At 38.0% G+C, this 25,021-nt stretch overlaps 2 protein-coding genes across 3 annotated transcripts in view; one reads left to right on the top strand and one right to left on the bottom strand.

Annotated features, from left to right (window-relative positions):
• Nucleotides 1–25,021, bottom strand: part of LOC109398009 (serine/arginine repetitive matrix protein 2) — a 147,114-nt gene that overhangs the window by 75,686 nt on the left and 46,407 nt on the right. The gene's annotated exons all lie outside the window — the stretch shown is intronic.
• On the top strand, nucleotides 10,287–22,004 carry LOC115269208 (uncharacterized). Its single transcript, XM_029877688.2, has 2 exons — nucleotides 10,287–10,975; nucleotides 21,005–22,004. The coding sequence occupies exons 1-2, from the start codon at nucleotides 10,834–10,836 to the stop codon at nucleotides 21,892–21,894; spliced, it is 1,032 nt and encodes a 343-aa protein (XP_029733548.1). The 5' UTR covers nucleotides 10,287–10,833; the 3' UTR covers nucleotides 21,895–22,004.

Here is a 25,021-nt window from a genome sequence, read left to right as displayed (position 1 = left end):
AAGATCTAAAGAACATATCTCCCTCAGAGTTAGCAATAAGACCGCCAATAGATAACTTCAGTGCAACATGAATGAACAGCCCTTGTTTTAAAGAAGGAAAAATCTCTAACGTCAGCAGCCTGGCCACCAAAAAACTCACCAGCAGTGTTTCCCTTTTTAACGGATTATTCAAATATTCTGTAGTTCGCAAATCGCTTGTTCATGGCGCTTGCATCGTTTTTACTCCTGTTTGACGTTTACTGACTACCGCCATCAGCGTAATTAGCATTGGGCGATTATGTTTTCGTGACGATGATTTTTATTGTATTTTGTTCCAAGTGATACGTCTGTTGTCTGTGGTGTTACTCTAAAGATCAGTCCATTTTTGACAGAATGAAAAATCTCACATAAGTTAGCAGCTCGGTCACTAGCTAACATTTTTAACAGTAAACTTGAAAGAACAGCCTATTATCAAAAGAAGGTCAAATCTCCTATAGAGATATCAATTTGATCATTAAAAACTACACATCACATGAACAGCCTTTGAAGAGCAGAAGGTAATCCCGGGTAGAGCTTAATGGCAAAAGAATGACAAATTTTACCATTAAAACAGAATGTTTGAATGGCAAAATGTGTTATTTGTTTGTTTGAAATAAGAGTTAAAATAACAAAAATAATAACAAAATTTTGGTAGCAGAAAAACTTAAAAATAACTTATTTTGTCATTATAATAACAAAGTAATGGTAAAGCATGCGAATTAAATTGAAGAACAAAATAAGTTATTATTGAGATATTGATAACAAAATAAGACCCAAATTAACTGTTATCGGTAAATAACAAAATATGACATTCTTGAGTTATTGATAACAGAATAAGAACAAATTTAGCTGTTTATGTGGCGATCAAAATAATGGTAGGTTTAGTTGTTCAAATTCAATTTTAAAATAATGGTAGATTCAGTTATTATTTCAAAGTAGCAGAAAGAAGGTAAAATGAGCTATTTCTTTTTTTTTATTCAATAAAATTTAAGTTCATCAATCAATGTAAAAACAGTATTATTTTGTGTATACTCTTCAATTGTTTGAGTTCTAAATTAACATAAATTGATGTGCATCAAATAGAATCCATTGCGAATCAAACACACAGCGGATTTGTTTACTTTTGCGAGATACGTCGAATTGAAAAGTTTTGCTTGAAATATACAATATAATAGTTAATGGTATATTAAGAGTAAAATATGTTATGGTGCCTAATGTTTATAAATAATTTCTCACAATATCAAAATAATGGCAAAATTAGCTAGGAATGTAACTTATGTTATTGTTTTGATGTTTTATACAATTCATAATAAAAGGTGCTAAATTGCAAGTTTTACCATGATAGTAATTTTTGTTATTGATGTGTTATTTAGCATTATTCATGAATAACATATCAATGGCAAGATTTGCTATGATTGTATATTTTGCTATTGATTTGCCATTTTAAATTTTTCATAATAACAGAAGAATGGCAAAACGAGATATGATGGCAAAACCAGTTATTATTTTGTCCTTTGTTTGCCATTAGCCTCTACCCGGGAAATGATGAAAAATTTAACAATTCAGTTGCCTAACAACAACGATACTGGAAAGAACAGACTTGTTTTAAGGAAATCAAAAACTCTAAAAGCGCTTGAAAGTACAACTTATATGACAACGATGGCTTGTTGGTCATTGCGCCTAATGTCTATTTGGCCGCATTTCCATTCGACCTTAAGACATTCAGCCGAATGGCTTTTGACCTGACGTTCAGAACTCTCAAGAACAGCCTACGAATCAAAGAAGCTAAATTTTTGTTCAGAAAAGTAACAGATTTAACATCAATTGGTACAATCGTAGAGCTGAAGTGATTATGATTGCACATGAATCGGTGATGAAGCTGTAAAATTGATTGTATAACATTTCGCCGAAAACCATTTCGCGGAATTCCTTTTCGCGGTGTAACATTTCGCGGAATGACATTTGGCGGAATGAACCATTTCGCGGAATGCACCGTTTCGCCGAAAACCATTTGGCGGAATGAACCGTTTCGCGGAAAATCGTTAATAAGAGCCAACAATTTAATTTATCAAGAGACAACATCATGATGAATTTCAAAATTCAAATCAGCACATGAAAAATGGAATACTTCATATCAAAAATTCATTTTTGTAGCAGTATACTTTGATAGACCAGCCTATGAATAAAAGAAGGGAAATTCTCTGATAATATTAATTTAGCAGGTATGCCAAAATAAGTATAATGCATACAATTTATGAAAGAACAGTTTTGACCAGAAGAAGGAAAAGTTTCGTATTGAACATAACAGCATATCTGTTAAAACAGCGTTTGTTTGAAAGATGGAAAACCATAGGGTAATTTGCCAATTGTTGCACGGCTAAAAACTCGTCTATTGTTGCACACTCTATGCCTTTCTTATGGGGTGTGCAATAATTGGCGAATTTTTAGCCGTGCAACAATTGGCAATTTACCCTATATAATACAAAAATAAGATTTTTTGTAATATCTATTACAACAGTTTGAGTTAGTTAGAACATACAAACAATAAATAAATGAGAAATCTAGTAAATTTATCACTAAGGAGTGTTACTTGGCTTAAGGGTTACGCGGTCACACTGTTTACAAATAGCATCATATTGGCATATAGACTGTTTCAGAAATTATAAATACACTAACGATTAACTGCCATTTTAATTTGAGCATATTATCCAAAAAAGTTTCTTCTAGCTCTTATAGTAAACATGCTAACGAAGCAAATAATACCAATTTTGTTGATGTTTCTGGTAAAAGTTAAAAAATAGGGCTCTGTAAACTAGATGATTAAAATTTGAAGTTGCACAAAGTGGTCAAAAAATGTGGCATAGTAGAAAAGAAAAAAATCTCACAGATAAAATATTTAATTTCCAAACACAATAAAAATGGCTGTATCGATAATAAAAGATATTTCTCGATTGGTAAGAATAATTTTTACTGGAATATTTGATCAAGAACCACCATTACGGGCCTTCTCAATACAAAATTTTTTGTTTCAAATTTCTCAACAACACCAGTAGCAACAAACGTTAAGCAAACGAATGTCTTAATTACTGTTTACTGCATTCGTTTTTATGGTATGACATGCTTTGCCATCTGAAGGATCGAATGAGCTGAAAAAATAAGTTTGTTTAGATTAAATGCGTTCAGGAAAGCTAAGAAATTGTGTGGTTGTTCTTATGTTCCGTAGAAAACCTTAAAAAATAAGAAACTTGATCTCCGAAAAAATGTTGTGGGAATGCTTTTATCGATTTTTCCCAAATTTTGATCAAGGAATTACGTAGACAACTTGTTGAGAAAGCGAATGTGATAAAAGTTTAGATATTTTTTGGTATTTAGTGATAAATAATGTTGAAATCATTAAAAAACACCTTTGTGCGAATGCAAATTTGAAAAATTAAATTACTTGTTAGAGAACTCGACTGTTCTTTAAAACATCAAGACAATTGAAAGGAAATATAAAAATATGGAGTACAATATGCTATACTCTGAAACAAGTTGGTAAAAATCATTAGAACAGTTCATTTAATTGAATAAACAAAGTGTATTTATAATTTCTGAAACAGTCTATATTTACAATGCTTTCAATCGATAAAGGTGAAAGTGTTGAAGCTGATAAGCAGATTCAGTTCCTGAATGATGATTCTGGGTCATTAGACCGAAGGAGATTACACTGAATGTACGTTGAGCCGAACAATCATTGGGCTGAATAGATGTTAGATCAATAAGATAATAGGCCTCGAAAGATCTAAAGAACATATCTCCCACAGAGTTAGCAATAAGACCGCCAATAGATAACTCCAGTGCAACTTGAATGAACAGCCCTTGTTTTGAAGAAGGATAAATCTCTAACGTCAGCAGCCTGGCCACCAAAAAACTCACCAGCAGTGTTACCACAGACGTCTCACTCTACTCACTTCTCATCGTTTCCCTTTTTAACGGATTATTCAAATATTCTGTAGTTCGCAAATCGCTTGCTCATGGCGCTTGCATCGTTTTTACTCCTGTTTGACGTTTACTAACTACCGCCATCTACTCAGTCAGTGGGTTTGCGAACCACAGCATAATTAGCATTGGGCGATTATGTTTTCGTGACGATGATTTTTATCGCATTTTGTTCCAAGTGATACGTCTGTTGTCTGTAGTGTTACTCTAAAGATCACCCCATTTTTGACAGAATGAAAAATCTCAGATAAGTTATAAGTTCGGTCACTCGCCAACATTTTTAACAGTAAACTTGAAAGAACAGCCTAATATCAAAAGAAGGTCAAATCTCCTATAGAGATATCAATTTGATCATTAAAAACTCCACACCACATTAACAGCCTTTGAAGAGAAGAAGGTAAATGATGAAAAATTTAACAATTCAGTCGCCAAACAACAACGTTACTGGAAAGAACAGACTAGTTTTAAGGAAATCAAAAACTCTGAAAGAGTTAGCAATATAAGCGCTTGAAAGTACAACTTATGTGACAACGATGGCTTGTTGGTCATTGCGCCTAATGTCTATTTGGCCGCATTTCCATTCGACTTAACCCTCCTTTGGCATTAGGGTCATTTTTGACCCAAACCGTGCACTACATCAGCGAGCTGCTGCCAACGTGATGCAAAAGGAAGGTTAAAGACATTCGGCCGAATGGCTTTTGGCCTGACGTTCAGAACTCTCAAGAACAGCCTACGAATTAAAGAAGGTAAATTTTTGTCCAGAAAAGTAACAGATTTAACATCAATTAGTACAATCGTAGAGCTGAGGTGATTATGATTGCGCATGAATCTGTGATGGAGCTAGTAAAGTTTAGCAGAGAAAATATTGTGTTATTTCATTATTATTTGCAAAGTATTACATTCCGCGAAATGGTATTCCGCGAAACAGTACATTCCGCGAAAAGTCGTTCCGCGAAATGGTATTCGGCGAAATAGTGCATTCCGCGAAATGTTACACCACGAAAAAAAATTCCGCGAAATGGTTTTCGGTGAAATGGTATACAACCGTAAAATTTAGCAGAGAAAATAATGTGTCATTCCATTATTATTTGCAAAGTATTAAATTCCGCGAAATGGTATTCCGCGAAACAGTACATTCCGCGAAAAGTCGTTCCGCGAAATGGTATTCGGCGAAATGGTGCATTCCGCGAAATGTTACACCGCGAAAAAAAATCCGCGAAATGGTTTTCGGTGAAATGGTATACAACCGCCTGTATCACATTTAGCATCAGGTAATACAATCGCAGAGCTAAGCTGATTATGATTGTGTATGAATCGGTGATGGAGCTAGCTAGTAAAGTTTAGCAGAGAAAATAATTTGTTGTTCCATAATTATATGCAAAATATTAAATTCCGCGAAATGGTATTCCGCGAAACAGTACATTCCGCTAAAAGTCATTCCGCGAAATGGTATTCGGCGAAATGGTTCATTCCGCGAAATGTTTCACCGCGAAAAAAAATTCCGCGAAATGGTTTTCGGTGAAATGGTATACAATCATACGAACCGAGACCAACGGCACACAGTGGTCCAGATTTGAAAATACCTGGCAGAAATTGCCAAATCATAGTAGTCTGCTAGTTTGAGCCTATATGAATGTTTTGGAACATGATTTAGCGCTCAATTTCATTTTAAAGGCATTTTCATTTTTTGTCGGTTTCTTCGACCAAAATCCGAAGAAAATGGATGTTTTTCAAACAATTTTACTATACTTACTATTTGTAAGACAGTTTAAAGTCGAACTGTAAGAATATCTCGTACCAATGACATGTAATGTCAATTTTGAAGCCAAAAGTGTTATTTTGATTTCTTGCTCCATTGCAGATGTCTGATATACACAAGAACTTACAAATAAACTTTCGAAAGCAATTGTATTACTTATATCAATAAACTTTTTTAGTGGTTGAACTCGTTTATGTTCTTCATCAAAAAATCAGCACTTTTTCCATCAGCAGCTATTCAGTGCTGTAACAAGATACAAAATAAATATTTCCAATTTTTTTTAAATGCCAGTTAGTGGTCCTGGTATTATGGATGAATGCTCAATATACTGTATCCCATAAAAGACATGTTCAAAAATTGAGTTTCTGCCAGCATTTCTCAAAATTGGACCTCTGTTGCGGCAACGACCCCAGCGAACAAAAAGGACTTGCGATTGGAAACTCGGTACGTGGAACTGCCGATCTCTCAACTTCATTGGGAGCACCCGCATACTCGCCGATCTACTGAAGGACCACGGGTTCGGCATCGTAGCGCTGCAGGAGGTGTGTTGGACAGGATCCATGGTGCGAACGTTTAGAGGTAATCATAGCATCTACCAGAGCTGCGGCAACACATGCGAGCTGGGAATAGCTTTCATCGTGGTGGGTGATATGCAGAGACGCGTGATCGGTTGGTGGCCGGTCGACGAAAGAATGTGCAGGTTGAGGATCACGGGCCGATTCTTCAACTTCAGCATAATAAACGTGCACAGCCCACATTCCGGAAGTACTGATGATGACAAGGACGCATTTTACGCGCAGCTCGAACGCGAGTACGATCGCTGCCCAAGCCACGACGTCAAGATCATCATAGGAGATTTGAACGCTCAGGTAGGCCAGGAGGAGGAATTCAGACCGACGATTGGTAAGTTCAGCGCCCACCAGCAAACGAACGAAAACGGCCTACGACTCATTGATTTCGCCGCGTCCAAAAATATGGCCATACGTAGCACCTTTTTCCAACACAGCCTCCCTTATCGTTACACCTGGAGATCACCACAGCAGACAGAATCTCAAATCGACCACGTTCTGATTGACGGACGGCACTTCTCCGACATTATCGACGTCAGGACCTATCGTGGCGCCAACATCGACTCCGACCACTATCTGGTGATGGTCAAACTGCGCCCAAAACTCTCCGTCATCAACAATGTACGGTACCGGCGACCGCCACGGTACAACCTAGAGCGACTGAAGCAACCGGATGTCGCCTCAGCATACGCGCAGAATCTCGAGGCCGCGTTGCCAGACGAGGGCGAGCTCGATGAGGCCCCTCTAGAGGACTGCTGGAGTACAGCTGGAGCAGCCATCAACGACGCAGCCGAGAGTACCATCGGGTACGTGAAACGGAATCGACGGAAAGAATGGTTCGACGAAGAGTGCAGAACGGTTTTGGAGGAGAAGAACGAAGCGAGGGCGGTAATGCTGCAGCAAGGGACTCGACAGAACGTGGAACAGAACAAACAGAAGCGGAAACAGCAGACCCGCCTCTTTCGGGAGAAAAAGCGCCGCCTGGAAGAAGCGGAGTGTGAAGAAATGGAACTGCTGTGCCGTTCCCAAGAAACACGGAAGTTCTATCAGAAGCTCAACGCATCCCGCAACGGCTTCGTGCCGCGAGCCGAAATATGCAGGGATAAAGACGGAGGCCTCTTGACGGACGAACGTGAGATGATCGAAAGGTGGAAGCAGCACTTCGATCAGCACCTGAACGGCGTGGAGAACGTAGGCACGGGAGCCCACGGCAACGGAGGGAACGACGACGCCAGTGCAGCGGAGGACGGAAATGAACCAACTCCCACGCTGAGGGAAGTTAAGGATGCCATTCACCAGCTCAAAACCAACAAAGCAGCTGGTAAGCAGCTGAACTCATCAAGATGGGCCCAGAAAAGTTGGCCACCTGTTTGCATCGGCTGATAGTCAGGATCTGGGAAACCGAACAGCTACCGGAGGAGTGGAAGGAAGGGGTAATCTGCCCCATTCACAAGAAAGGCGACCATTTGGAATGTGAGAACTTCAGGGCGATCACTATTTTGAATGCTGCCTACAAAATGCTATCCCAGATCATCTTCCGTCGTCTGTCACCTAAAACGATTGAGTTCGTGGGAAGTTATGGTCGACAACCGACCAGATCTCCACCGTACGGCAAATCCTCCAGAAATGCCGTGAATACCAGGTCCCAACGCATCACCTGTTCATCGACTTCAAAGCGGCATACGACAGTATCGACCGCGCAGAGCTATGGAGAATCATGGAAGAAAACGGCTTTCTTGGGAAGCTGACTAGACTGATTAAAGCAACGATAGACGGTGTGCAAAACTGCGTAAGGGTTTCGGGTGAACTATACAGTTCGTCCGAATCTCTCCGAAGATTGCGACATGGTGACGGACTCTCAAACCTATTCTTCAACATCGCTCTGGAAGGTGTGATGCGACGAGCCGGGCTCAACAGCCGGGGAACGATTTTCACAAAATCCGGTAAATTTGTGTGCTTTGCAGACGACATGGGCATTATTGCCAGAACATTTGGAACGGTGGCAGAGCTGTACACCCGCCTGAAACGCGAAGCAGCAAAGATCGGACTGGTGGTGAATGCCTCAAAAACAAAGTACATGCTGGTAGGCGGAACCGAACACGACCGGATCCATCTGGGTGGTAATGTTACGATAGACGGGGATACTTCCGAGGTGGTGGAGGAGTTCGTCTACCTCGGATCCGGCTGACGACTGACAACAACGTGAGCCGTGAAATTCGGAGTCGCATCATCAGCGGAATTCGGGCCTTCTACGGACTCCAGAAGAAACTGCGGTCGAAAAAGATTCACCCACGTACCAAATGCACCATGTACAAAACGTTAATAAGACCGGTGGTCCTCTACGGGCACGAGACATGGACCATGCTCGAGGAGGACCTGCAAGCACTCGGAGTTTTCGAGCGACGTGTGCTAAGGACGACCTTCGGCGGTGTGCAGGAGAACGGTGTGTGGCGGAGAAGGATGAACCACGAGCTCGCTGCACTTTACGGCGAGCCCAGCATCCAGAAGGTGGCCAAAGCCGGAAGGATACGGTGGGCAGGGCCTGTTGCAAGAATGCCGGATAACAACCATGCAAAGCTGGTGTTTGCAACTGATCCGGTTGGCACAAGAAGGCGTGAAGTGCAGAGAGCACGATGGGCGGACCAGGTGGAGCGTGACCTGGCGAACATTGGGCACGACCGAGGATGGAGAGCAGCAGCCACATACCGAGTATTGTGGCGTACTATTGTTGAATATGTCTTGTCTTAATGATGTTGTATAAATAAATGTATGTATGAATGTGTATCACATTACAGTAATGTTCCGATATTTTCAAAACCACCTGCTCCCTCCTTTACATTTTGATGTGCATAAGGAGTGATAAAGTCCGAACATTACTGAAATATGTTGTACATATTTTCAAATCGATACCCTTTCAAGCAAGTTTGGAAGTCACTGCTTTGCAGAATAATTTCTCCTTCTCTGTAACCCTCTACTATCGGACCAGATTCCCACACAAAAAAACGTAATCCTATCCCGATCCTGAGCATCGACTGATTCGAACAAGGTGCAATGATTCCTTCTCAGCCGACAAGCAGCAGGCAGACAAACAGCAAGCAAAACCTAAGAAACTAGATTGTTTTCGATGCATCAGAGGGGTTCGCTCTCGATTCGACTCGACTAGTTACCCGCCCTTCTGCGGTACCTACGGCTACGGCTACGGTGGTGAAATGTAGCGTCTTTAAGCTGCTAGTACACAGGGTCAAATATTTGTCCGAAAAGAAACCAATGCTCAAACATCTTGTTTGACTCGATCAAATTTTCATTAGTGTCAAACTGATGTTGTTTCTTGAGTTCTTTCCTTGTCAAATATTTGACCCTGTGTACTACTGGCCTTAGGAAACAAACACGTTTTCCACTCTTCTCACCACTGATTTACTCAGTCATTCATTCAAAAGACCGCGCGCGCGGGAATCTTGCTCTCGTCGTACTCTCCGTTCTCAGTTTAGCCCTTCGGTTCTACTGTGTAATTGAATATTAACGGCAGAGGTTCTCAACCTGGATGCAATTGCTAGTCGTAACAATTCAGGATCAACAATATAAAAGGTCATATCAATGTTTTGTAACCAAATACGATTCTGTAGATTTGGCATCTACCCGAATCAACAAATATGAATTACTATGTATTTTAAGCAAATGTAGTGTGTTTTATAAAGTTTGAAATGTTTTATCTTAGTTTAAAAATGGATAGCTTGAACATTAATTTTAGAAATAGGCTATGCTACCAAAATAACATAAAGCAAAAGAAAACAAAAAACTAGAAAAAGAAGAATTATAAGGAAATAAATAGAAGAAAACGAATAAGTAGAACCAGGAACGGTAAAACGAATTTAAAACAAGAATAACAAGTATACATTAAAGCAGATATTCAACTCGAAACGCGAAGTTTAGAAGTCTATCCAAACATGTAACAACCAAATTCATGGCCCGCAGTTTGCCAACCACTGGTCTAAGTGCACATAAATTCAGTATCACCGCATAGCATTATAAATATGATTATGAGATGAAACTATGAAGCCGAATTGAATGGGACGGAGCGACACAGAGAGCGAGATCTCGGATCTGAGAAGTGTTTTCTATAACTGCCACCTACCTACCTACCCGCCATAAGTTGAACACCGCTAGCGCAGAGAGCCCCCTTTTGCCTTTTTGATCATAAAAGTGGTTCGTTTTACAGGCCGGCAACCGAGTACAATACACATATAGCAGCAAGAACGGAAAGCCATTAACATGTCTCTCACGTTCACTTTGACGCTCGTACCAGTTCAGTCTGACTGTGTAGTCGGGTGTTCAGCCATTTTCATTTTGACTGTCTTGCTGGTTAGAAGTGATTTCCTCGCATTATCTCGACGTCTGTTGAAAAGCGAAAAAGGGTGGTGAAAAGGAAAAAAATCTATTTCTGCGCTTAATAAAAGTGTATTTTTGATTCTACTCGAACCGGAAAGTGGTTCAAAACGAAAAAAAAAAACGATGAGTGACAAAGATTCGCTGGAGCAACCACCGGAAGAGGGCATCGAAATCGAACCAATGGACGAGTTCGACTGTCTGGAGCTGGAGAAGACCATCATAAACGAGTGGGGAATGCAAAGAAGTTCATTGAACAGGATGATTTGTAAGTATAATCGTCGTCGTTGTCGTTCTCGTTGTCGTCGTCGTTGTTCAGAATCCCGAGCTTATTCGATTTGAACATTGAACATGTACCTAACCAACCAATAGTTGGTTGACGAATGCGCATGCTCTCCCGTGTTGTCGTGTTCGCGCTCGATTCCATAGCCTGAGTGTCATATTAAATAGGCAGACCACACAGACCCCGAGTCTCACTGCTTATTGTATCTTGCTACGTTTAAAATTAATGCTGACATTGCTCGGAACATTAATTATGCGAGGGAACATAAAACTACCAATCAATTCTGTTTGTGTGTATACATTCACAGTTTATAAGTACTATCTGAATGTGAAATGAATGATTCATCATGAGGGTTTGTGTTGAAACAACCACACAATTTAACTGTTTGTTTTCAGATTGTACTGTACGAGTCAGTTCATAGGAAATGTCAAGATCACGTGTTATCGTTAATCGATCATCATTGATTAGGACCCAATTGACTTTGGTTAAGATTTTCCCATATTAAAGTACTGGTGGTTCATCGATTGGTTTTCGGCGAGAAATAATTAAAAACTTATTTGCCTGACTGTCCTGACGTTTCGATCGATTTTACGATTTTTGATTTATTTTTGAGGAAAGTGGCTCCCTTCATACAACTCTTTTGTCCGTAACCAATGCTCCGATTGAGCTGAAATTTTTACTAATATTTCAAATGTACGTTGAGAAAGAATTTTTTAATTGATTTTTTCTTACTGAAAAAATACAAATCTTTATTATTTTTTGGAAATTTTGCAGAAATTTAAGGAGAATGGCCAATATAGGGGGATTAGGGGCATAATAGACACCCTAAGCAAATGAGTACGTTAGGCCTGTATAACAGACAAAAACTTAACATATTATCAGTTGGCTTACAACTTTAACTTATTTCCTACGTATTTCAATCATTTACAGCACGTAGAATGTCATTATTGTGAAGAAATAATGAATTGTAAACCGTGTGTTTTTTGTGGCTGGCAGGAAAGGTACGGGGCGAAATGGACACCCATCGGGGCATAATGGACACCCCTGCATATTATATGCTGTATCTTTTATAATATCGACCAGTTAAGTAATTTGCCTACGGAGATCAATACCACAGATATAATACTCCATCTTAGATGAGTTTACACAGCATCAAAGTTAATTAAATTAACTTTAGGCTAAAATAATCGGATTGATTTTTTCTAAACTCTCTGAAACGCCTAACAGTATGCAACGTGCGTACATCCATTTATAATTGCCAGTGTTCATTTCGCCCCGAATCGACTACAACATTGAAATTGCTATTTTGAGTAAGTTCTGATCAAAAATATAATACTTCATCCATTGCTTAATCTGCGTATACATGTAGGTAAGCTACCCGAGCAAAGTTTGACAGCAAATCGAAAACTTATTTTGATGTTGTGATATAGCAAATTATGATTACTCAGGTTGATGTCGTTTTGGTCGTTTTAACGGTTAAACATCAAAAATGAGAGCAGAATAATGTTCCTGTGAGAGCAAGTTGAAAACAATTCCTGCTAATAGTGATGGCAAATTGATTACTGTTTTTGCTATCAGTGCGAAAAATGGAAAAATCGTTAAATTTAGAGTTTTTTCGAATAATATGAAAACCTAAATGCAATACGCTAATTGCACTGATGGTATATCATTAGATGCTTTATGCAAGGTCGCCTAGAAGTTTTGAAATGACTTAAAAACTTAAACATTTGTAATTATTTTAAATGACAGCAAAACGATATCAAAATTTGAAATCGAAATTAATCAAGTCAATCTGATATCAAAATATGATATCAATTTGCTGCTGATTACAAATCGTGTTTTCGATTTGCTATCATTTTGTGGTTAGACTTTGCTCGGGTAACAATTCACTTGTTTTTATGGTGGACACACTCAAACTCTCGTAATACCTTATTTTCTGCTGCTTCGAAATTATAAGAAATCCACCATATGAAAAACATACTTCAATTTCAATGATATTTTGGTTGTTTTGAAGGAACATAAATGGTACTTTTGAAAAATAGAACAATGACTTGTGCCTTTACACTTATGCATTGAAAGTTTTACATAAAAGCCAACGGTTTCGGCCAAAACAGGGGTGTCCATTTCGCCCCGGGTGTCCATTATGCCCCTAATCCCCCTAATCACTAATAATTCAAATCCCACTAAGTGAGCATTTATAATGTTCCATTTTATTTTCGTATTAGTACACAAACGAGGACCCAATACGGAAACTAAAACTTGGACATTTGTAAGGTGCTGCTAATTGTTGTCTGTAATGTGTCGCCCAACGTAGGGCACAATGCATTTGCAGCATTACACAAAACTTTATTCGTTATGCTGGTGCACAACGTGGGGCGTTTTCCATTTATAAGCTTCCAATGGTTTTTGTTATAAACGACAATCGAAATGACGAATCTCAATATACTTTAACAATTTACTCTTATCCACTCCAATATACCCATAATTGATGAACTGGCAACACTTTCACAATTGGTTACATAATTTTCTATTAACCTTGATCTAAATCAGCCCACATAATCTTTGAACCAAATCGAAGATTTATTAACTTTGTGAAATTTATACCTTGATATAACGTAACTGCATTTTTATTTTCGTTACGTTATATCGAAGTTATACCGAAGCACAATTTTTATTTCAGAATTTTGTTTTAAATGCACATTTGAATGAGAAAATTACCCTGAAGACCATGTTATTTACCCAACAGTGGTTTTCAGCCTTTCTTACACATATTTTTTTCGTCATAGTATTTTTTTTTATAATTCATGGCATGCTTTTTTCTTTATATTTAACTATTTATATCAAATCGTGTTAAGGTGAAACGGGACGCCGTGTTATTTTCCTGTCTTCCCTCTTTTTCTAACAATTTGTCTCGCGATTTTGAAGATGGTAATCTCGATTACTATCGCACTGAAGATGCTGAAAAAACAATCAGCATATGCATTGCATATGAGCATACACAACGATAGGTTTTTGTTGCAAAATATGAAGTAGAATCTGAGATTACCATCTTAGTAGCAACAGAGCAATGGCGGATATTCCCTCGATCGTCCCGTTCGCCCTTAAGCGAGATTCTTCTTCTTCATTACATCTGGATCTGATCAAGCGTCAAATATTATCAGATGATGTGGTTACAAGAAATCTCCCTTGCAGGTAGCGCTAGGGCGTACTTCATTTCATATGATGCTTTATGAATTCTTCATATGATGACTTTATGAATTTCTCTTATGATTCTTCCAGAATACACTCGGCAATTCGATCAAGAGTTCCTGATAAAGTTTCCCCATAAAATTCATCTTGTGATTTATCCTGAAATTTCTTTGGGAGCACCTCCAGAAATTTTTCCAATGACTCTTCTATGATTCCTTGATAAATTTCTACTTTGTCTTAGATCTGCTAGGATTTCTTTAGGAATGCCTACTACTATTGCTCCAGAAGCTCCATTATTTCAACTATTCCTGCTCAAAAAGCATTTGCTAAGATTAGCTAAGAAATTCCTGCTGGAATTTATTCAGCACATTTTGATAAAATTCCTACAGGATGTCATCCCCAGACTTCTCCAGAAAAATTCCTTCCGTGATTTCGCTAAGATTCAAAAAAAAAAAATCCTTTTCAGATTTTCCGAGGGATTCGTCCAAGTATTCCACCGGTAATTCTTCCGAAAATTCGTGCTAGGATTTCTTCAGGGATTCTTCTAGCCAATAATCCCTGCTTATTTTTTTCCTAAAATTCTTTCTGAAATGCCTCCACAATTTTTTCCAAGATTTTTTAATGATTCCTTCAGAAATTTCCTTTAAGATTTTTCCATGGATTCTAGCTGTGATCCCTCTTAAAATATTGACTAGGATTTCTCCAGTTATTGATGCTAGAAATCCTCCAGAAACTCCCGCTCGGACTCCACCTGGAATGTGTACAGAAATGTGATTATTTCATGAATTTCTTCAGGAAATCATGAATTTATCCCGAAGTTTTTCTAGGGATTCCGTCAATAGTTCCTTTGGGAGTCATCCAGTGATTTTTCACAAAAAAATCCTCAAAGGGATGGTATCGAATAATTTCTCTATCTATTTTTGCGCAGTTTCCAATAAGATTAAACGGAAATTTATGTTACTGCCGTTATCACTCCCAGTACATTAATGACCCGATTTTGTCATCCCCTTTCAGAACACATTATTTGCTCTCCTCAAAAACCTGAATAGTTTTTCAAACTTTTTATCCCTGCAAATCCTGCATTTTGACTGTAAATTGATGGTAATCATGAATGAATTGGTTGAAGTTAGACCATAAGATAACGAGAGCAACAAGTTTGTCGCAGAATGGGGCTGACAAAATCGGGTCCTTACTGTATCACATGAAATAAAATTATGCTGATATTATTTACCGAAGTCATCTGTAAAAGTGCTCCAACACCGAGTTCGGTAAAAAATTACCGAACTTTCAGTAGCTTGTGCTTTGAATTACTGATGATTCGGTAATTTTTTGGAAACGTCAAAATGAGTGAGTGTCGAGTTAGTGAAATCAGAACTCCTCTTCAATACATCTGAGGGTTTCAATATTCTCCCAGTGGTTTTATTTTCTGTGTGGATGTGCATTGTGTTCGAGCGTGTTTAGTTCAAAAAAATGTTGCAAAATTGAATAAAGATTGGATCTTCGGTTCTTTGATTGCTTATCGTTCTACTACAGTGGGGACCCGATTTTGTCAGCTTTTTGACCCGATTTTGTCAGAACTAGAAAAATAAAACTGTTTTCTACTCAGCATTGCCATTTTATATTCAATATCAATTGAGTTGCCTGTTGTTGTGATTACAAGTCTACCAATTTACTTCTTCTTTCTGGCATCTCTAGGATTCCTCCAGGTTTATTTGTTCAGAAATTCATTCTTGCAGCGATTCCTTCAAGAATTTTTGCTTCGTTTCTAGTATGTATTTTTGATGGTGTTTCTCCAAGATTTCTGTCAGAAATTCTTCCGGGGATTCTCTCACGATCCTTTCAATTGTTTCCCTTTAAGATGTTTCAGGTATTCTTCCTGTAATTCCTCCAGAAGTTTTTCTTGAGATTCTTTCAGGAAATCCTGCTGGGATTCCTCCCAAAAATTTTTGCTACTCCTCTTGAACTCCAACAGCGATGTATCCAGGGGATTCTCTAAGGATTTCTCCAATATTTTTTTCTTAGAATTACTACGTGGATTTATCCATATCCATTATATCTGTTTTGATTAGTCCAGAAACCTTTTCTGGAGTTCCTTCAACATTTTCTCTTGAAATTTCTATAAGAACCCCTTCAGATATTGCCCTAGGAATTTTTCATGCATTCTTTCGATCATACCTCCAGGAACTCCTGCTGGGATTCCTCCAGAAATTCTTGCTGGTATTCCTGAAGGACTTCATCCAGTAATTTCTACAGGGACTCCTCTAGTGATATATTTAGAGATTTTTGAATTACTCCATACATCCTTCCACTAATAAATGTGATGACACAAAGTTCCCAAATGAAGGAGAACTGGAGCCGACTGATGAATGAATCTAGCGATTTTCCTAGGATTTTTTTTCAAGAATTCCCCATAAGATTTCTTCAGGGATCCTTCTAGGAACTCCTTAAAATGTTTTTCTATTAATGCCTTCAGTTATTACTCATATAGAAATTCCTCTAGAGATTTCACTAGGATTCCTCTATTAGATTTTCCAATTGAACATCCTCTATGTATTTCCAGGAGGTTTCACTTGGTATTTTTCCAGGGCCACCTCTTGGTATTGGTACACGAAAATCTCTTGGTATTGCTTCTGAAATTCCTTTAGAAATTCTAGTTGGAAATTCACCTGGAATGCATGCTGGTATTTATCAACCCATTTATTTGCTGTAATTCTTCCTGGAACTGCTCGTGACATTTCCCTAGTAATTCCTCCATGGATTTCTCAAGGAATTTCACATGATATCTCAACAGAGATTTCTTTGAAGATAACAATAGGAATTCCTTCAATGATTTTTCAGGAAATACTCCAGAATTTCCTCCAGGGACGCCTCTAGAAATTACTTAAAGAGATTTATTCGGAGCTGCTGTGAAGGTTTTTGCATAAACTAAATTATGAGATTTCTTCAGGAATGTCTTGAGGGTTACGTCCCGTAATTCCTCGGGTAATTTCTCCAGGAATTCTCCCAACATTTTTTTTCAAGATAAGGCTCTGGAAATTGAAGTAAAAAGGCAGCGGAAACGTAGCAAATTAGGACAGTATGAGTTATGACATCTTCTCAATCAGATGTTGATTCATTTTCATTCGTAAGCTGGGAGAAAGCTGTGGTCCACTAGGGAAAAATCCCTTTTTTAACTCTACCAAGAAACCCTTCAATAGCTGTTCTGACAACGGCTCTCCAATTGGAAATCAAATAGATCTGAAACTTTCAAAATGAATCGAGATAATCCTGCAGGTTTTTTTTAAGAAATCTTCCAAAAAACTTAACCAATATTTTAGTCATCGAATTTTCTACACATAGCACACCATTAAAATCTCCTGGTTGTTTAACCCTTTCAGGTCTGTTGGGTCATTTGCACCTCGCTGACGCGTTCTATAGCGGCGAGGTTGGTGAAAAAAGTCGTCCCGAAGGGGTTAACCTACATTAGTTTTAAAAAATTCACGATAGGTATAATGTGTCAGAAAATAAGATTTTTTTTAAGACACGCACGGTCTATGAAACTAATGATTTTCTTAAAGAGGTTTTGTTAAATTTGACTACGAAATTTCACCGAATGTTTCTCCAAAATTTCCGGTAGACGTTTTTCACAAAATTCCACAAAAACACATTTAAGAATCACCAAAAGGCGCAAATTATTATTTTAGAAAACTTGCCATGACCCGCTGATTTTTAGAACCTGCACCATTACTCGGAAAGTTCCGTCGAAAATTTATAGTCGATCCACAATTTCAATTAAAAATTGATCACGCGGTTAAGACAGGAATGACTTTAAGAGTGTCGTGATGAAATTCAGAGGAAGAATTCTCAATTTCAACAAATTGAACGTTTAGTGAAGTGCAACTTATTAAGCTAGCCAAGGTAGGGACTAATAACGTTGATTCTACTTTATGTTTCCAATCTTGTTGGTTTCAAGTCAACGCAAAATTCGCGCGAGTTGTAACAACCTCGCATTTTTAGTTGTACCTAAACTACTACCAAACAGACTTTACGGTATATACATACACTGCAAATTTTGTTTGCTGGTATTCAGCAATTTTTGCTGATTTTTTTTTGTGCTGATTGCATTCAGCAATACGAGTTTACTGAATATCAGCAATTATTTTTCAACTTGCTGAACTATCCAGCAATTTTGACAGTTGATCAGCAAAGTTGTGCTGATATTCAGCAAAAATTTTGCTGAAATCAGCAATTTATTTTGCTGATTTTTTTTGTGCTGGAAGCATTTCAAAAAATTTGATGTACGAATGGTCCTTGGATCACAGGTTGGATCCTAAATAAGCTTCATACTATATTTTTTTATTTACAGATTATGACGGATTCCCCGAACTCATGTAATTGGTTTTGCAAAATTATTCACCTAACTTACTAAGGGTGTATGAAAAAAAAAAACATCTTCAAAAAATTTTCCTCACTAAACTTATGAAAAGAGTGTATGAAAAATACATAACTTTCTGCTTTAAAAAAATAACTCGTAAACGACTTGTTGAATTGAAATAATGTCTTCAATAAGATATTTGAAGGACTTTTAGCGAAAAATACACTGAGAGTAATATTTATCGCGGATCTACGTTAGATGTCATATAATTGCAATTTTCCAAAAACCTTACCCTTCGATTTTTTAAATTATTTTTCTGTAGAAAGCCTCAAAACTTGTTAAGTAAGCTCAGGATAATCAATTGCTTCTAATTATTTTTTTTCAAGAATTTTTATTTTTCATCGTTTTACGAAACGGGCAAATGGGAACAATTTTTGGGATTTTTTATATCAACACTAGAATCTAAGTACAAGTTCCAATGAAAAAAAAAAAAACGATGAATATTTTTTTTTCTTACATTTAACCATGCTTCAGTTACATTTTTTTAATTAATAAAAAAAATAAGATAAAAATTGGACCTTGTTGAATGTTATTCGCGAGTCTGACAATTTACGTATCTGAGGAATAATTGATCTTTTTTGATAAAAATTGTAAAACAGTAAAAAAAAACATCTCGAATAATATTTCTCCAGGTTCCATAAATTTTTCTTATTTTTTGATTTTTCAAATTCGCTGTAGCTTAAGTATGGTTAGATGTAGAATCTATTTGTTGCTGGCAGCACTGGTCTGTAACCAAATTGCTAGTATTAGGCAGAGCGAAATGTCAGGCAAACGCCTGTAAATGCACAAACGTCAAGTAGAAGGCAGAAAAGTGAAGTGTAAAGTCATGCTAATGTACTTTTTCGAATATTTTACTAAACTGTTGAAATAGTGCTAAGAATCGCATTCTACTTATAGCTATTACTTAAAATGAGAACTAGCCTAATGATAACTTAATGAACTACGCGAGTTATCACAGAATTTATCACAGTAAGTCAGCTTATTATCTACAAATTTGTTATTCTAACCTTAAATGTAAATCACAGATATGCACCAAAATGTTACGGATGAACTATCAACTATCTCGTACATGAGCCTAAACCGAATAATGTAAGTTCTCTCGCTAAATTATTTGCTATTTCAATTATTATACTGATGAATTAATAAAATTCCAGCTTATAGCTGTTCTCGCACCCAAATCACGGAGTTTGCGATCTGCTGAACGGAATTCGGCTAACGGCCTCACGAAAACCCCATTTATCGCCGTAACACTATTTTTTATACTAAAAATCTACAAAATGATTTGCTTTGCTTATGAAAATCTATGGAAAATAAAAACGTGGGAAACTTGGCAAATTTCAAGGCTAGATGTCAGCTTTCTACCAAAAAATTAAAAAAAAAACGAAGGGAGGGGTTTTTGGAAAATTTAAATTTATTGACAACTAAAGTAGATCCGCGATGAATATTGCTCTGTGTATTTTTCCTAAAAGCCCTTTATATATCCTCAAACATCTTCGAAGACATCATTTCAATCCAACAAACCGTTTTCGAGTTATCATTGAAGCAGAAAGTTAGGTGTTTTTCAAAAGTTAAGTGAGAAAAATTTATTAGTATTGATGCAAAAGTAAATTATTCTTGAAATCCAGCGCATGATCAAAATCTCATTCAAATTGAAAAATATCGAGACAAAAATGGCAATTTATTTCGAGTTCTGGGCTGGAAATGCTCTATATTCTTTGCCTAAGGATGTCAAGAATGTGACGAAAAGATCCCGAACCATCCGGAAATTGAACTCGTCACCTTCAGCATGGTTTACCGTTGTCTGGAGTTCGACTGTAGTATACGTAGAATTTCGGCTAAAACATCAAACGTTAATCCTTGAAGATTTTTTGTATTATTTTTACTGTTTTCTATAAGTGATTCTCGCTGAAATCAGACCGCCATTTACATAAAGCCTGGGATTTCAAATTTTTCTTGAAAACCACTTTTATTGGATTAAATTTATAAACCTCTCGCTTGCCAAGGGGCTGACGAGGTGACAAAACTGACGATTTTCCATAAAATTGCACATAATGTATCGCTTGATATCTCGTAATTCCATGTTGCAACATGTTCAAAACTTTACATCTCTAGGAAAAGCATAGACCTTTCTTTTGAAGTTGAAAAATGCTTGGCAGCCATCTTGGATTTAGACGACAGTTTGAATTTTGTCATTAAATCATGATTTAAGCTGTGTTCGCAACCACCGATTTCAAATTTGAGCTCACCATTAGAAAGCTTGAAGTCTAAGCTTTTCAGAACATTAAAATATTGCGCGTTTCGCCGTAGATTATCGCGCAAAAAAGTTCAAATCGCTCACAGAAGTTTACCATTTGACAAAAGTTTTACTATTTGACAATAGATTATTCAATGCAGTTTTTTTTTAACTTTAGATTGTGGAATCACAGTCCGATGCATGGAGGTCATCCAGGATGCAGAAATAAACGAACTATTCAACGACCCTCGCATGCTGGGACAGAAAGTCATCTTCAAACATCGCATAAAAGAACTGCAAACAAATGCCCTGCTACAACTGGTGGGGGCCCGCAAGAGAAGACATGCCTCATCCGAGATGAGCTTCAACCAGAAGCTGGATGACAATCCTCCCATAAACCCACCTCCGATCCACCCTAGTTCAATGCCACATCAACCGAAGAAGATGAAACTGGAAGACGACGACGACGACGACGATGAAGATCCACTACTAACGGATACATCTCTGCTCGAACCGGAACAGTCCCTGGAAGCCTCGGATCAAGCTATCCGTCTCCACGATCACCATCCAACCCCCATGCAGAACGGATCGTTCATCAAGCCCACCACGGCCAACGCCATGGCCGGAAACCTACCAATCCGGATCTCGGTCGACGGTCTCCGACAGCTACTGCAGGCCAGCCGCCAAGGTCAGTGGGTCCTGTCCTACTACAACACGTACCACACGATGAACCGCAAGATCCAGGCGGCCCTCACCCATTGCATCGTGGAGCAGTTCCTGGTGTACAACATCATGTTCTCGCATCGGTTGATGCGCCATTACGCCGTCATTATTACCCAACTCTTCCCGACGGAATGTGCCGAAGTGTACTACAAACCGGCGCAAACGCTCGGCTGGAAGCGAACCTGCGCCTCTGGGAAGTTGATGGACCGTTGGGCGAACCAGAGGATGCGCCACAAGGATCGGTATCCGCAGCAGCGACCGCGCATTTTGGACGACACTTCGGACCAGAGGACTTTTGCGGAGATGTCGCTGGTGATGGGACAGGCCGCTCTCGGTGGACTGTGAATGCGAGGATCGCGAGAGCGATTTGGTCGGGAGCTAGTCAGTGTGAAATGTGTGAAGTTGATTTGTATGCGAGAATAAACGAGATTATTAATGAACTAGTAGCAAAGTAACATGAAATTTCCCAGTATATAAATTCACTTCCTTAGACGGGGTCAGTTGATATTAGCATGACTATTCAGGGATTTTACAGAATTACATTTCTCATTTGTAAACTCGAACTTCGGCTGCCCCTCAGAATTTTTTTTTTAATTTCATACGAAAGAGTACCTTTTTCTGAGCCACTATGATTTTTCAGTTTTTTTTAAGTTTACATATCAACTTTTCAAAAGGGCGTAACTGTTTTTTTAAAACAAAACTTTTTTCCAAAGTAGATCGTAATTCATCCTTCAAACGCAATCCACTATCACTATTGGAAAGAGGTAGATATTCGCTGTTCCATATGTGTTGTAGATTGCATGAGAGAGATAAGGATTCGTTCCAAAAAGCAGTTCCAACTTTTAGGATTGGTTTGGTGATCTAGTGGCTACCGCTTATGATTCGTTTGCAGAAGGTCCTGAGTTCAATCCCTGCCCTGTCCCTTTCCTCCTACTTTTTCTATATACTTTCTCTTTTTCTCTTCTTTACATGTACAACTCAAGTATATTTATTAGTTCATAGCCATCGCTTGTACCAGAAACAAATTGAACATTCCGTTTTTCTGACTGCTAATTTCCACAGTATAGTAGTTCATAGTATCAATCATACAACGCCATACCGGAATGAATTCTAGCAACAATACAATATACAGAGAGAAACCTGAACAAATTCTTTAAAAAAAGTAACATTCTGGAGTGGAGGTATCTATAACAAATCTATTAAAAGGGATCCGTCGATAGTCACCAGGAATGATTCCCGCAACATTTTGTTTGAACTTCAGAAGATGTCAACAAAATTTAAACATTAAATGTTTTATCTGCTCTTGCAAATAATATGATGGAATCCCTGTATAAAATAATAATAGGGGGATTTGTCGGGATTTTCTTTTCGAATAAATTTCTACGAAAACAAAAATCTACGAAGTTTTAGTAGCTAACAAGTATAGATCGATCAACGATCAATTCTGACTATACATGTCAATAGTTGCTCCTCTGTGATTGTTCTGAACTGGTACCAATGGATCACTAAAATAACTAAAACGGCCGCTATGAAATGAATAGATAGCGCCACCGTAGCCTTATGTGTTTGACGTAACTCGACTGCTGTCACTGTGTTACCATCCATATACGGTGGCGCTTTTGTTTTGATGCGGTGAGTAGCGGAAAAGTCGGCTTCAATGATCCATTGCACTGATATCCATCTGAATAAGGGGCTGGGACACATCACTTATTCTCAAAGTGCAATTTAAGCATCTCATACATTTTTTGATCAATAACAGCGCCGGCCAAGTCCTTATAGTCGGCTGGGAAGGGAAGGGAATGTTAGAGTGTACTAATTGTTGCTAATATAGACCGAGAGAGAGCACTCTGCGTCCCCACAACCAGCACGGACTGGGGTATTTGTTAGGCGGAAAGGATGGGAGATCTGGGAGTCACCGTTGCGTCGGTGATGCGATCCATGGATAGGAGTTATTTATGGTGTTCGTAAAGTGATAGATTGTGTGGTGAATACTATGAATGTCGAGCGGCACAGTTCGCTTTTGGTTGCATAACTTGTAGGCGTTATATACACTGTGCTGTGGAAGATGGAAGGAAGAGAAACGATTTTTTTCAATTCGTTTCTGGTTCTAGCGATGGCTATGAACATATGAATATACATGAGTTGTATATGTAGAGAAGAGAGAGAGAGAAAGTTTTTAGAAAGATAATAAAGTAGGAAGAAAGGGACAGGCCAAGGATTGAACCCATGACCTTCTGCATCGTTTGAAACAAAAATATTAATGTTCATTCGGTAAACTGATGAAATGTTTAAAACTAAAATATTCATTTTTAAAACTAACCCAATTACAATACCCATTGAGGAGCCCTCCGTTCCACCGTCGAGAACATAAGGTGAAACATCAAGAAATCCCATTGCAATTTTTCATATAAACTTTAGAGGCACAAATCTGACGAACAAAGCATCGAACCAAGCCGCACTTGTTTTTCCTGGCTTTGCTCACTTGCAAAAAGTGGCAGCTTTTACAAATCGAGCGCATTTGTTTACGAATTTTCAAGATTGGTGCTCTTGAAAACGTGAGTAGGGGACCAAGTCGGCCATTGTGGCAGCCATGTTTGTATTCTCTGAAGTTTCTCCATAAACAAAACTCACAAATTCCAGCTGCAACATCAAACAAGATTTCCTTCTGCAAAAAAGCAAGGTTCACCAAAAGTTTCCACGAAATCCCGTTGTTTTTGGGAGCGTATAATAGATGTACACATGATGTTGGCATTGAAAGTACAACACGGGATGCAGTTTTTCCAGGGAAGGGAATGATTAAATAAGTTTAATGGGAAAACAAATATTCCCGTAGGGCCGACCTGCCACAAAAAAAAAACAACAATATTTACATTTATTTCTAACATAATCTGTCAGATGATGCATTTTTGTTTCAAACATGGATTGCATTAGCTTCAAACGTGACGTTCGATTTGCTCCAAACAGTTTTATTTTTGTGGCCTGAACAAGTTGACAATTTATTTGAATTTACCTTAAATATTTTTGATTTTAACTTAGCTTTTTCTGCGTGATAGAGCCTCAAAAGGTATACATAGACGAGATCTGCAGAAATTAGTTGGAGAAATTCTAGAGAAATCTCAGAAAAAAAAAATCTTGAATTCGAGGAACCTCTCATTAGTTTCTGTAGAAGTTTTCTCGAGATAATTTTATAACAACATTGGAAGGAATACCTTAAAATATGTCTTGCAGAATTTATGATGATGTTCAATGAGAAATTGTTTGAAGACAATTGCGAGGAATTCTTGAATCAATTCGTGTACAAATTCATGGAATAATTTCAGCAAGAGTTTTTGGAATGAATAATACGACAGCTATTGCTTGAACCTCTGGAAATTAATGTCGTGAGCTCTTGTAGAGGTGTTTGAATGCACATAATAAATGCATGTTCAAATGATTATTTAGAAGATTTGCTGAAAATATTTAAAACAAATGT

This window comes from Aedes albopictus, chromosome 2 (assembly GCF_035046485.1).
Source record: "Aedes albopictus strain Foshan chromosome 2, AalbF5, whole genome shotgun sequence".
Taxonomy (NCBI): domain Eukaryota; kingdom Metazoa; phylum Arthropoda; class Insecta; order Diptera; family Culicidae; genus Aedes; species Aedes albopictus.
Note: the sequence above shows the minus strand (reverse complement) of the source record. Positions and strands in the feature narration are given on the sequence as shown.

Coding starts and splice junctions, on each gene's coding strand:
- LOC115269208 (XM_029877688.2), top strand. CDS start 10,834: ATGAGTGACAAAGATTCGCTGGAGCAACCACCGGAAGAGGGCATCGAA. Junction 10,976..21,004: donor TTCATTGAACAGGATGATTT/GTAAGTATAATC, acceptor TTTTAACTTTAG/ATTGTGGAATCACAGTCCGA.